General features: G+C 36.2%; 2 protein-coding genes across 2 annotated transcripts in view; one reads left to right on the top strand and one right to left on the bottom strand.

The window, feature by feature from the left end:
- PCGF6 (polycomb group ring finger 6) overlaps window positions 1-1,362 on the top strand; it is a 22,898-nt gene extending 21,536 nt beyond the window's left edge. Inside the window, exon 10 of the mRNA XM_015819781.1 lies at window positions 418-1,362. Within this exon, the coding sequence (XP_015675267.1) occupies window positions 418-486 (69 nt within the window). The 3' untranslated portion in view covers window positions 487-1,362. The remainder of the gene's footprint in view (window positions 1-417) is intronic.
- A 4,256-nt stretch (window positions 1,363-5,618) lies between these two features.
- INA (internexin neuronal intermediate filament protein alpha) lies at window positions 5,619-11,134 on the bottom strand. The gene is made up of 3 exons (XM_015819789.1): window positions 10,121-11,134; window positions 6,236-6,360; window positions 5,619-5,919 (listed from the first exon to the last, which is right to left on the bottom strand). Exons 1-3 carry the CDS (start codon window positions 11,132-11,134, stop codon window positions 5,619-5,621), a joined length of 1,440 nt encoding a protein of 479 aa, XP_015675275.1.
- Window positions 11,135-13,363: the final 2,229 nt, after the last annotated feature.

Below are 13,363 nucleotides of genomic sequence, written 5' to 3'. Positions count from 1 at the left end.
GTGTGTCTTTTGCTGTTTCTCTAGAAAATTATTAACCCAAAGATGTTTTATTTCAGTACCAATACCTAATGTGTGTGTGTGTGCGCACCTCCAAATCAATGTTGATTTCTGGCAATTGCCTAGACTAGTCCTTGCAGTTTTCTTGGCAAGATTGTGGGGAATGGTTTGCCATTGCCTCCTTCCCAGGGCTCAGTGAATGACTAGCCCAAGATCATCTAAGTAGCTCTGGGCCTAAGGTAGGACTAGAATTCACAGTTGCCTGGTTTCTAGCCTGGTACCATAACGGCTGTATAAAACTGTCTCTTGTACCTAATGTACAATAAGAAAACTTGTCTATACAAGTCGTTGCTTTTTTTTTTTTTAGTTTGCTGATTACATTGGATTTTTTATTCATATGATTTCTCTTTTTCTTTCCAGGATGGGTTGCTTATACTTCACTATGGACTGATTCTTAGTGGAGATTCCACATTTTCAAAAATTTCTTAAATTTTCAGAAGATGTTTGAAAGAACAAAACCTCATATGAGAACTGCAGCAAAAAAAAGCCATTTCATTTAAATGAATTTAAAGAGATGCACTGTTTTTGCTCTGCATAATAATTAAGGAAATGATTTAAAGCAGTGAGAAAAACTAACACTGTACCAGTAAGTAAGCTATAAATACTTCAGTGGTCTTGTGTCATCAGCGCCTAGCTCAGGGAAGAACAAACATATCAACATAACAAAATTCATTCTAAATATGTAGGTCTTGCAGCATTCATGACTAATCCATGGGTGGTGTTGTATTTGAGACTACAGTTTATCCGAAAGTCTTTAAGTATATTTGCAGTACTGTTCTCAGGGATGATCTCTTGGACCACAATGTCTTATTGGGAAAACCATGCATTTATTCATAGGGACATTTGAATTTTATTTTAGTTGTCAGTTTAGAAATAAAATGATTTAGATTTTTCCCTACAGATAAAATGGGGCTAATCACCCTTTAAAATTGCAAGCATTTATATCTCATGCCTTATATGAAAAATATTGAAATACATAATATACCAAATATTAGAACAGGAAAAGAAATAAATCTATGTTACCTATAGATCATCACTGGTTGAATAACAATGTAAATGTAAAAGTAGATGAGGCAATGAATTGGGCTGCATTGGAACATATATTCCCCCTGTTGTTTATACCTCCAATGTCAGTGGGAAAATAAATGGACCATATGCTTTCCAAATGTTTAAAACAGTATACTTGTTCCCCAGGTAATAAAAGTGCACTTGAATAATAAATTGGGAGCTGGCTGAATGGTAGCTATAGAACAGAGCCAGAATAATGGTCTTATTGAAAAATAAGAATTTGATTAGCTTATAGCTAAAAATATTAAAATTATAAAAAAAATGCATCAGATATCAGAAATAAGCAATAGACGCACTCAGCACAACAAGGGTATGATAGTATTGAAAAGCAGTGAAAAATTGTTAACGATTATTTTGACTCTATTTGGCATGGGATTACATTGCCTGATATTTGTTTAAAAAAAATTAAAAACTAATCCCACAAGCTGCAACACAAGCTTGTTTGGACAAATGGGTGAATTACAACTATTAAATTGTTGGTTCCACCGTACAACAACCACAAATCCTTGAAGAATGAAATATTCTTATTGCCATTAATGTGGCAAAATCTGTTACAAGAAAATTATTGAAATTGGAATTAACACAGAGGAACAGGGTTTTCTGTCAGAAAAATAGAAAAAATAGCAACTTTTGTTACATTTTTAAATTTTTTCTAGCGTGTCAGGTAAAAATGCTCCCTTACATATATTTGAATATCTAAGTAGGCATGGAGTCAGGAAGTCTTCAATATGCTACCAGACTTTATATTTAATTTGTTGCAAAGATTAACATGATTTCTCCCATTGTTATGGACTCATGAGAACATTGTCACAAATGAAGCATTATGTTCATAGAGAGAAGTATGGAGTGCTTTTTTCTGATAATCAGCATATTTATTACCGATACGTAATGTACCTACAAATGTTCAAACTTTTGTTGAGCAGTATGGTGGCCAAGTTCTGGTCATCATCAAATTCAGTATGAGTTTCTGTATGTATTATTCATACAGCTGAAATTTATACAGAACGTGTTAACTATAAAAATCAAGAGCTGGTACACCAGTTCTGAACCGAAAAACTAATGCATTGTAGGGGTATTTCATTTAAAGAAAACAAGTGAAGCATTTCAGAGGGAAGTGGTATGAAGAAAACAATTGAAGCCATTTTTTTCTTGTAAAGCTAGAGTTCATGACCATGCAGTTAGCTATAGCTAATAAAGAGTATCTTCAGGAAATAAGAGGCTTGCCTTTATATTGCACATGGTAAACTTTAAGAATTCACTACCTAAGACAGTGTTTCTCAACCTTGACAATTTTAAGGCATGTGGACTTCAACTCCCAGAATTCCACAGCCAGCATTGCTGGCTGTGGAATTCTGGGAGTTGAAGTCCACATGCCTTAAAATTGTCAAGGTTGAGAAACACTGACCTAAGAGATGCTTACCATTGGCATAGACGGGTTTCCGTTAGCCTTTTCTGTATCTCCAGAATCAAAGAGAGCATGTTGCTGAGTACTGCAAGAAAGCAATCTTTCCAAAATCTGTATTTGGGCTTTACAGAGACCTTTAATCCTTCAGGACTTTTTCCTTCTTTATACTTGGAGCACTAAGCCAAAATGTTTTTCACGTTTTGCATTAATAGATTATTAGAATGGGATACCTAAGAACAACAATGATCAAGGTCTGACTGTTTCAGTTTAGAGAGGCGTTTTCAGAATTCAGAATGTATATTGTATATGTACATCACATAGTATTTTGGTAGGGTCTCTTATTTCTCTCTTGAAGAGACTGCATTCCAAATTGATCTTTGAATAGGAAATGTCCTATTTGTTTCATTAAAAATGAAGCTCCACCATGGAATATGAAAAATATGTATGTTGTATTTTAGTTAATTAATTTGATTGCAAAGCATGTAGAAGTTCATTAGATCTGTAAATCATATGTGCAGTGTTGGAGGAGCTTATTTGTGTTGTTCTCTTTTGTTTATTTTTCCTTCACCTATATATTATTCTGCATGGGGAAAAAAATCTCCCCAAGGCATCATTCCAAATTTTGCCTTATCAAGTAAATGTATAATATTTTATTACATCTTGGTTACTCAACCTTTGGAATTTGTCACAATGTCGAAGCACATTATAATGATATATATTTTATGTGCTATTATCACAATTGTAACACATGTAGAGGATCATGTTGATAACAATTTTAAGACATACCACATTTCACATTAATGTTTCCCTCTAGTTATTCCATAAGATTGAGACAATCCCAACATATTATCACAAGAATTACCTTGAATCCTTTCATATATGTGCTTTGCATATTCTTAAGAAACAACCATTTTGGGAAGTTTCTTCCAAGATCAAAATAATGATGGCTCTAGCTTATTCTGCCCCCACCCCCTTCTGTGCCATTCCTCTTCCAGTTGTAAGATTAAATACGTATATAAATTCATCTGAAAAATTTGCACATGGAAATCTTACAGTCATTATGAAAGCATTAGTGTGGAATGTGGAAATCTTACACATAGTTATTATAACTGAAAACATTTTATGGTTTCATTCTTTCACTTTTAGTTATTGGTCCTTTCCGCACAAATAAACTTAGATATTTATTGGCTGTAATGTAATTGTATTAATTCTTAATACCAAAGTTTTGGTTCAAATAGCACAAATGACAGACAGACTGCCTAAAGTGGTACATTTTTTATTAATTTGTGCCTTACAGAGGAGAAAAGTGTGTAAGTTCAAGGGACACAAGATAGGACATGGGTTTGTATTATGAAACTTTGTGACAGGATGAATCAGTGCAAAGACATCAAATAATACAGTCTTGAATTTCTGCAGAAAGCAATTTTGCTGCTGGCAATTTTTAAGGCATTCAAAGAAAATTTAAAATAATATGCTTATATAAAACTTGGCACATGTTCAGATAGAGATACATAGTGAAGTTAAATTCTGGTAGGAGTTGGAAATCTGATTTATCAGAATTCCCAAATTTGTTTAGGAAATTTTATGTTGGTCTCTTCCAACCAAGTTTATTTTTTTTGTGTTATTTGCCGCAGAAACATGGGCTGAATCTGCTATTTGTTGGAAATATAAGAATTTTTATTTATCAGATTTCAGCACCATTTGTTTATTTAAAAAATCAATTGTTTTTGTGTGTATTGTGCATGTATATGATTTTCAGTTGTGATTGGCAAGGCTGAACAATTACATTCACTTTAACCCGTCAGAGCAAAATTATAGAAGAATCATTAAAATTTACTAGTGCATTTTATTTGTGCAATAGTGAATGTATAACAAAATACATTTAGGAAAAGTCCCTTATTTAAGAAACCATATCTCAATAACTTACATAGAAGCCATATTGTTTTCCATAATACAGAAATAAGCAGCTGGCATAAATCTACATTCCTTTTCTAATGATCAACCAACATATATATATATATCCCTGTTTTAGGTTGCAGATTGTGCCTTATAGAAGCGGCAGCAATTGCTACTTTTGAATCAGGATTAGTACTGTGCTTCTAGACTATACAGGAGTGCATTCTTTTAGCTTTGTTTTATATAAACCTCTAAAACATGTGTTTCTTTTCATTTTTTAATAGCTGGCACTATTGATTCTAAGCAACAACTACTTTTAAAATTGCTGACTATTAATATGGCACACGGTAAAATGGACAGTGCAGTGACTTGTTAGATAATCACAGAGATGATCAGATGTGTATTCAATTAATAGTTAACCAGGATCCTAAGACTCATAGTTATTTGATTACAGCATGTAGATTTTTTTTTTAAGATGGACATGTTGCAAATAGTTGTGAGTAGATATCAAAAATGTATTATGTGTCTCTTGATAATGTGCTAATAGAATTTCTTTATACAGTGATGCAGCAAGTTTATCATGGTGTTCATCTTCCTAAACCTTGTTAGTATTTTCTACCTAACATTCCTAGATATTTTGTATTTCCTTGTGACATGTATAGACTACAAAGCAAAATACTGTAAATAAAATATTTATATTTTTTATCTCTGTGCTCCAGAAGGACTAAAATGGAGTAAAGTTCATTAGCTGGAAATTAAATAATTGACTTGTCAATTTCTTTATTTTACGAGGCAGACAAAGTTTAATCTTTATTTCACTAATGTGATTGCTAGGTTTTGCCCAACTTGAAAGATGTACTCAGCAGAAATAAATGAGAAACATGATTTAATAAGTGCGTGTGTGTGTGTTTGCACATGCTTATTTTGTCTTTAATTCATCATTTGGGAGGTATGTCTGGCTTACAACAATGCAGTTGGTGAACAAGATTTACTAGAGTATTTCTAAATTAATCTTTGAGCCTCAGTGTTTCTGATAGTATTGAACATAATGCTCCTATTGAAATAATCTACTGTGAAACATTAGAAAGTTAAATTGATGTGAGCTATTAAGTACTTTAATTCAGGTATGGGCAATTTAAAGACTTAAGCTATATTATTATCCCTTGGGTGTATCTGTATTTAAGGTCAGTGATTACATTTTTTGATTGATAGCATTTCCTTCTTCCAAGTTTGTTCGTTCAGTTTTTTTAGCAGATGTTAGGGTTTCATCTATCATTTCAGCAAACGGGTCTCCTACCTGGCTTGATGAAATTTTTGAGGCTAATTTAGCATCCTCTTTCTCATCTTTCTTAAAATAGAAAGAGGATGACATTTTGGAGCTGCTGGCTACAGATGAACTAAAGAGCCTGGGTTGGAAAGAGTAAGTAGGGTTCAGAGATGAGATGCTCATGCTTGAAGTACTAAAACGTGTCTCTTCACCCTCCAACAGCTTCCTGCAAATACCACAAAAAAAGATTTTATTAATAATGGAAATTGAGGATTTTCAGGCACACTTACATACATAGACAAGGTAAACGATGTCTGTTTTATGTGATAAAAAGAAATCACTCTTAACAAAATAATCAAAGAGCTACATTTATTCACCTTGACTCTGAATGCAAAATTGTGGCAAAGCATTAAAGTAAACAGACCAAGTCATTTCTCATCAAGCTGTTAGGGCAACATAAATTTGATCACCTATTTTGGGCATTTACAAAATAGTAGGCATTGCAATTCTATGTAGATATTGAGAATCAAATTCTGGTTTACCTGTATGCTGCTATCTCTATATCCAAGGCCATTTTGACATTCAGTAAATCTTGGTATTCTCTCAGATGCCGAGCCATTTCATTCTTTGTGTCTCTCAAATCACTTTCTAACTGGCTAATAGTATCCTGTAAATTCAGAAAGTTCAACATTAACATTTTAAGGCTAAAGACTCTGCTAAATAGTTTAATTCCTTTTTATCAGAAGCAAGAAAAAATGAAGTTTTGCTAATTTGTTACAACACATAACAATTGGAAAATGAATTAAATTACAACAGTATAATTACAATTACGATCCTTTTTATTTGTGTCAGAAGCACCTTAAAATTATAGACATAGCCTTCAATACTGAACAAATAAAATAGGTATAAAATAGACATATCTATAAGGTTTTTAGGATAGAAATGCCACTTTATTTTTTTTTAAACTAATGATAAGCAGCAGGAGTTTTCACAGTTTCTGAATAAAGCTTCCAGAACTTCTAATTACTAGCTATGTTGGTTGGGGCTGATAAGAACATTCTTTCCAATTGCTTTATTATAATAAGATTGAATAAAAATAGATTATGGCAGCTGAATAGGAAATGGTCAGGCATTGTATTTGTTTCATTTGGTAATATTTTTTAAAGACTAAATTAAATAGTAAAGAGTAATAAAATTTGATGAATTCAGTATGTTTCTAATTATGTTCTACTGATATAAAACCTACGAAATAGTGTTAATACAATATTGATTTCTGATGTGATTGTTTTTATTTGACGCAATTATTCCAATTTTTGTTTAATGCTTTTGAAATTATCTTTTATTGATAAAAAATAGGCAAGTTACAGGTTTATGTAAATTGGGCAAAAGCGAAAACCTCTATTCTGCAAGCTCTGAACTGATGGGAAATTGAGACTGTGTATTAACATTATTTGAATGGCATGCATAATCTCATTATACACACACACACACACACACACACATATAATGGCTTCCTAAGATCTCTCTACACACATACTTATATATCCAATATAAATGAAACTTATATTCAGGCTTGAAACCAAGAAAGAAAACATAATGAAGTGTCATTGGAGTCAGCAATATTGTACATGAATGTATGTAAAAATGTCATGCAGCATGTTTTAATTCACCACTATAAAATGTATAAATTTGCATTTTTATAAATAAGATGTTGTATCTTTATAATTAATACTTGATCTTGCAAAATCTTTTCATGGATCTTTAAGGCCATTCTATTAACAATGACTACCACACTGAAATCTCTCTGGATAGACTTGCCATAAACACTGAATGTATCTCCCTCCCTCCCTTCCTCTCTCTGTCAGGTTTTTAAGCTGTGGTACAGATAGAATATGATGAAACAGACTGACTCCAGGTTGGCAAAAGAGTGTGACAAGTTTGTATATGGTGACTCAATGTACAGTATATGTTTAATGTGCATTAAGAGAAGCTGGATTAAATGAAACATGAAAAGTGGAAAATTGGAGCAAGAAACATCAGTAATCTGTTGAACAATAAAGGAAAAAGCACTCAAGAAATGCACTTTACACTAGCACTTGACAGTATGCATAACATAAACTATAATGTATATTTTCCCCTAAACTACATAGGAGCAAATATTTTAAATTTTGTTGTTTAAGGCAGAAGGTTGATAATTTTGGTTTCTCCCTTTTTCATGTTCTTTATAATTATATCCTTTTGAGGTATGGTGAACTAAACAATATGCACCATATTCTAAGTACAGTCACAATACAAAATAGTATAAGATCAGAACAATATTGCAGATTTTTGTTCTCTAATTATTGATAACTTAGGATTTTTCTTTTTTATAGCAGAGGCACATTATTGTTCTCATTGAGCTAATTACCACAAATCCATTTGTTCAGTTTTGCCAATATATAGTATATGTGAAATTATAATCATATTCCAAAGCATTTGCCAATTTAATGCCTATGCCCCCATTTTGAAGGATTCTTCTGGAATGCTTTAGGTTTTTTTATTTCATAATTGGCAACATTAATAAACCTGACCACTTTTCAGCCTACTTCTGTATTCAGAACGTATGAAAAAGCACCACTCCCATAACAGATTTTAGTAATGGAGTATTGTTTTTCCTCTTTGCAAAAGGTAATTTTTTATCCCTATTCTACATTTTCCATTTCTCGAACAGTTGAGATGACAAATCAATCTGATTTATTGCTATACTGCCGTTATCAAGACTAATATATTTATTTATATAATAAATCACAACTTACAGTGAATAAGTGCTTTCTGATATCCAGAAGGAAACAATATTATTTTGACATTAACGACAGTTCAAATTATCCAGAAGAAGTCATCACCTCTCTTAACATATTTTGAAAATGTGGTAACATGCAACTTCTTAAGTTTCTATGCAATTGTCCATCAGTACTATATTAGCAAAACTCCTAACTGCTGTTTGTAAACAATGCTAATTCAAAAAAGTCAACTTTTTAAAAAAATTTAAAGGAAAGTCCATATTTTCTGATGTAAAAATTATTTGAATTCAATTTGCTGCAATATGTCTGAAAAGCTTCATTACTGTCATTTTGTATGGAAAATGGAACCCCATTCCACGTAAAGCAATGATTGTTTTAAACATGTTTCTGCAGTATTGGAAACAGTAAATATACAGCAGGAATGGACTTGTGTTTGGAATATTCTTTCAGAAAGGTCCAGGTGACACAAACACCTTTTTGCAGTAAATGAGCACTTCTGAATGTAATACCCATTTTATTTTGATTGTGTCTTTTACTATCCCTATTTTAGTTCTACCTTTTCTGATTTTATTGTTTACCATTTTTATAATTTTATCAATTTCACAGTAACTTACTGCGTAGCATATTTAATTTATATAAATATAGTAAAAATCAAAGCACAATTATCAACCGTGAAAAATTAGTCTAGGATTAATCAAGTAATGAGTAGATGTGTCCATTATAGAGAGATAAAAAACATTCTGGAAAATGAATGGCTGATTTTCAGGAATTTTGAACGGTCATTAAAAAGTAAACGTTTCATTCCTGCTAGTAAACGAGCACAATTCAAGAGATGCAGTAAAACAATTGTTGCCTATGTTCAGCACCACGGAGAGCAGCGTGACCGTTAAGAAACGTTGCGGTGTGCCTAGAAAGGAATGAGATGCCCACAGCAGACAGACATCCTGATGCAACCCTTCCTGTCATTTTGTCACTGAACATTGTGATTGTTTACAACAATCATTAAGCCAACTAGAACGGCCAATGAAAATGGATAAGGGAAGTTGACTGTTTTGAATTAGCATTGTTTACACACAGCAGTTAGGAGTTTTGCTAATATAGTACTGATGGACAATTGCATAGAAAATTAAGAAATTGCATGTTACCACATTTTCAAAATATGCTGAGAGGTGATGACTTCTTCTGGATAATTTGAACTGTCGTTAATGTCAAAATAATATTGTTTCCTTCTGGATATCAGAAAGCACTTATTCACTGTAAGTTGTGATTTATTATATAAATATATTAGTCTTGATAACGGCAGTATAGCAATAAAACAGATTGATTTGTCATCTCAACTGTTTGAGAAATGGAAAATGTAGAATAGGGATAAAAAAAAACATCTAATAGGCATTAGGGAAGGCAAAAGCGATTTTGTTTTTCAGAGGACTGTCTGCTGTAAATTTACTACTGTTTTGTTGAATGTTTTAATCTACTGGATTTTTATCTGCTGAGAATATTTGGAAGACACAAATGCGGTAATTGTAGTAGGGGAGTGGGAGGCTTGAAAAACTTAGCTGGCCCAAATCTGCGTTAGAGGCAGCACGATATCACCATGCGACACTTTGGGAGGCAAGAACAAGTAGCGCTCGCGCGGGCGGTCCTCACCTGTAAGCCGAGCGCATCGGCGTTATGCCGCTCCTCCATCTCATGTAGCTGCCGCTCCAGAGATTCATTGGCTCCGCGCAGGCTCTCTACCTCTAAAGTGCGGGCTTGCAGCTGGCGGCGGTACTCGCCGATCTCTTCGCGACTGGCTCGGATGGCCTCGTTGTTGCGCGCCGCCTGCTCGCTGAGATTGGCGAACTTGGCGCGGTACCACTCCTCGGCCGCCTGCAGGTTCTTGGCGGCCAACCCTTCGTACTGCGAGCGCAGCTCCTTCAGTGCCGCAGTCAGATCGGCCTTGGTGGCGTCCGGCTCGATGGCAGCCAGCGGGGCTGGCTGCAAGGAGGCGCTCAGCTCGGCCACCTCCTCGGCGTGGACCTTGCGCAGGAAGGCCAGTTCGTCGAGCAGCGCCTCCACCTTCTTCTCCAGAGCCAGGCGTGCCAAGGTGGCGCCATCCACCTCCCTCTGCTGCGCGCGCAACGCCTGCTCGGCCTCCGCCTTGGCTCGCGCCTCCTCCTCGCAGTGCGCCCGTAAGCACTGCACTTCCTCGGCCAGCCGCTCCCTTTCGAGCACCCCCTGCGCCCGGGCGGCCTCCGTCTCGTCCAGCTGGGCCCTCAGCTCGCGGAGCTCGTTCTGGAAGAGCTCGGCCAGGCCGCTGGGCTCGGCGTGACGCTGCCGCAGGGCGCTCAGCTCAGCCTCCAGGAGGCGATTGTGCTGCTCCAGTTGCCTCACTTTCTCGATGTAGCCGGCGAACCGGTCGTTGAGTCCCTGGAGCTGCTCCTTCTCGTTGGTGCGGGTCAGCCGAAATTCGTCATTCACCGCCGTTGCCTGGCTGAGATCCAAGGTGTCTGCCTGCGCCAGCCGATACGAGACGGCGCGGTTGCTACAGCGAGATACCGACTGAGACCGGTAACTGCTGGCTGTGGCCGAACTGCCAAGACGGGAGGAGTAGCGGGGCGGCTCCCCGAATATCTTCCTGTAGGAAGAGGCCAAATAGTGGGAATCCGAAGAGAAATTCATCCTGGAGCTTGTGGAGGACTACACGCGACGCCCCTGTCTTATATAGAGAGAGGCGGGTCGCCGGTTCCGCTGCAGAAAGGCGGGGGACGTGCGCTTCTAGGGCGCGGCCAAGAGAAGGAGATTGGCTTGGGAGGAATGGGGGGGGGGACGATAATGAAGTGGCGCCAGGATGTTGGGCGTCAATGACAATCTCGATCCTAAACACATTTTCTTTGCCGGCAAACTCTAGGGATGCTAAAGTTTTGCCAGCTTTGGAATTGAGAAAGTGATTTGGGGTGCGACGGGAGAGGTGCCGGGAGAATTGTAAAAAATGCAGACTGGTAGTCATCGTGGGATTCTTGACTTAAGGTGGTGGATGCCTGTGTCCTCCGGACACAGGGCCAGATAAGTATGAGGATTAGACAGTCTTAGGCCAGGTCGGAGGCCGAAATGTTCTCAAGACTCTTCGCAGAATAAACGAGAGCAGCCTAATCGGCGTTTAGGATCCCATTAGATAAAATCCAAGAAGGTAGAACAGAAATCGACAACTGGAGAATAAAAGGCAGCTGGTTGCACAGTCAGTAAAAAGAACGTAAAAAAAAATCGTGTTTATGGACCTACTTTCACGCCCTACTCTTGCGGCACGTATTCCCAATTGATTTTAACCGTTAAAATTTAACAGGACTAAGCTAGAAGAAATGCTGATGGAGCTGTCCATTTTGCCGCAGTGCTGATGTCGTTCCCTCTCAGCTACCCCTGGCGGATGAAAAGAGCTACGCAGCCTCTTTTCCCTTTTATGTTCAGAATCCATAATAATACAAAGAAACAGTTCTTTTTAGAAGTCTGTGGCTACTTTATACTGAATTGCAGCAGCAATATTAGTGTTAGGAGAAAGTGCTTTGCTTTAAATTGCTTGAAGTACTAATAGTCCAATTCAAAGTGACACGAAAAATCCCATTTCTTGTGCCTCATATCAATAAACCAAATAAACAAAACCTATGGTGTTTTTAATTGCAGATTAATATGATATCTACTTCATGTAAATTGCCTACTTTTTTAAATGTTGGTGTTTGAAGAAAATTTATATTTATAGTAATTTCTAGCTCTTTTCATTCCTCTTTACAGATTTTCTTAAAATCTCTGTGTGCGCAATCCATTACACTAGAATCCAATTATCTACAAACTGAATCTATTGCATTATCTCCCTTCTGTGCCATGGCCTCTTGATTTCTGGATCACATTCCTTGCTTCTAGCTGCTCATCATTCCATGATGATTTCTTACATTACTACTCTGTTTTCTATAACTATCTTTAAATCTTCCTTTATAAACTTGATTACTTCATCTAATAAAAGAGGGAGAAGAACAATGTTTTTCTAATTAGACTGATCATACTTATCATTTGGTGGTTTACCTTCTTACCAAAGACTCCTAGAAAGAAATATATGCAAAAATTCTGTTTTGCCTTTAAATTAGATGAGTACTAGCTGATCTGTATATGACCTCCAGAATTCCATTTCCAGTCACTCATTTTTTCCAGAACTGGCAGGATGGAAAATTACAGGGACTTTTTTTTTATTCTAGAGAATATTTCAGGCAGAATGGATGCTCTCTTATGATTATGACTTTTTCCTTAAGGCATCTCCAAACCAGAAAATGACCAAAAATGTCAGCCTTATCCACTCCATGGATGTCACAACATCATTGGCTTATGAGCACCCCAGTCAGGGCACAACCAGAAAATTTGCTCTTCAGATGAGAGGTTGTCCAGCACTGTCCTAAAGGGTTTACTTCAACAAGAATTTCTTTAGACATTTCAGGGACAGTTTGACATAGAGGAGGTGGCACTGATCTAAATTCACTGAGGCATAAATCACTATGGCCAGATTCAATTTCTCCAGGAAGAAATTTTTGCAACTGATGCAAAACCAACACTGAACAGGGACACCTTTTGTTTTTCCATAAGCAGTGCCAAAATTCAGAAGTATTCCAAAAATTCAGAAGCATTCCCAAAATATACTGTTATGTTTTCCTTTATCATGATTTATTAAATAAACCACTTCTGTTAACATAATACATTACACCATGGTTTGCAACTTACAGTGATTATGTTCACACTATATATTAACATAAAGACAAGAAAATTATATTATGAAGTAGTATTTCTGAACCCAATTTGACAGAATGGAGAGTAGCCCATTCAGAACAGATTCTGCTGCATTTGAAATCTCTAGTTATATCTCCTAATATC

Source organism: Protobothrops mucrosquamatus, unplaced genomic scaffold (assembly GCF_001527695.2).
Source record: "Protobothrops mucrosquamatus isolate PMUCROS unplaced genomic scaffold, P.Mucros_1.0 scaffold984, whole genome shotgun sequence".
Lineage (NCBI taxonomy): Eukaryota > Metazoa > Chordata > Lepidosauria > Squamata > Viperidae > Protobothrops > Protobothrops mucrosquamatus.
This window is presented reverse-complemented; position numbering and strand designations above follow the sequence as displayed.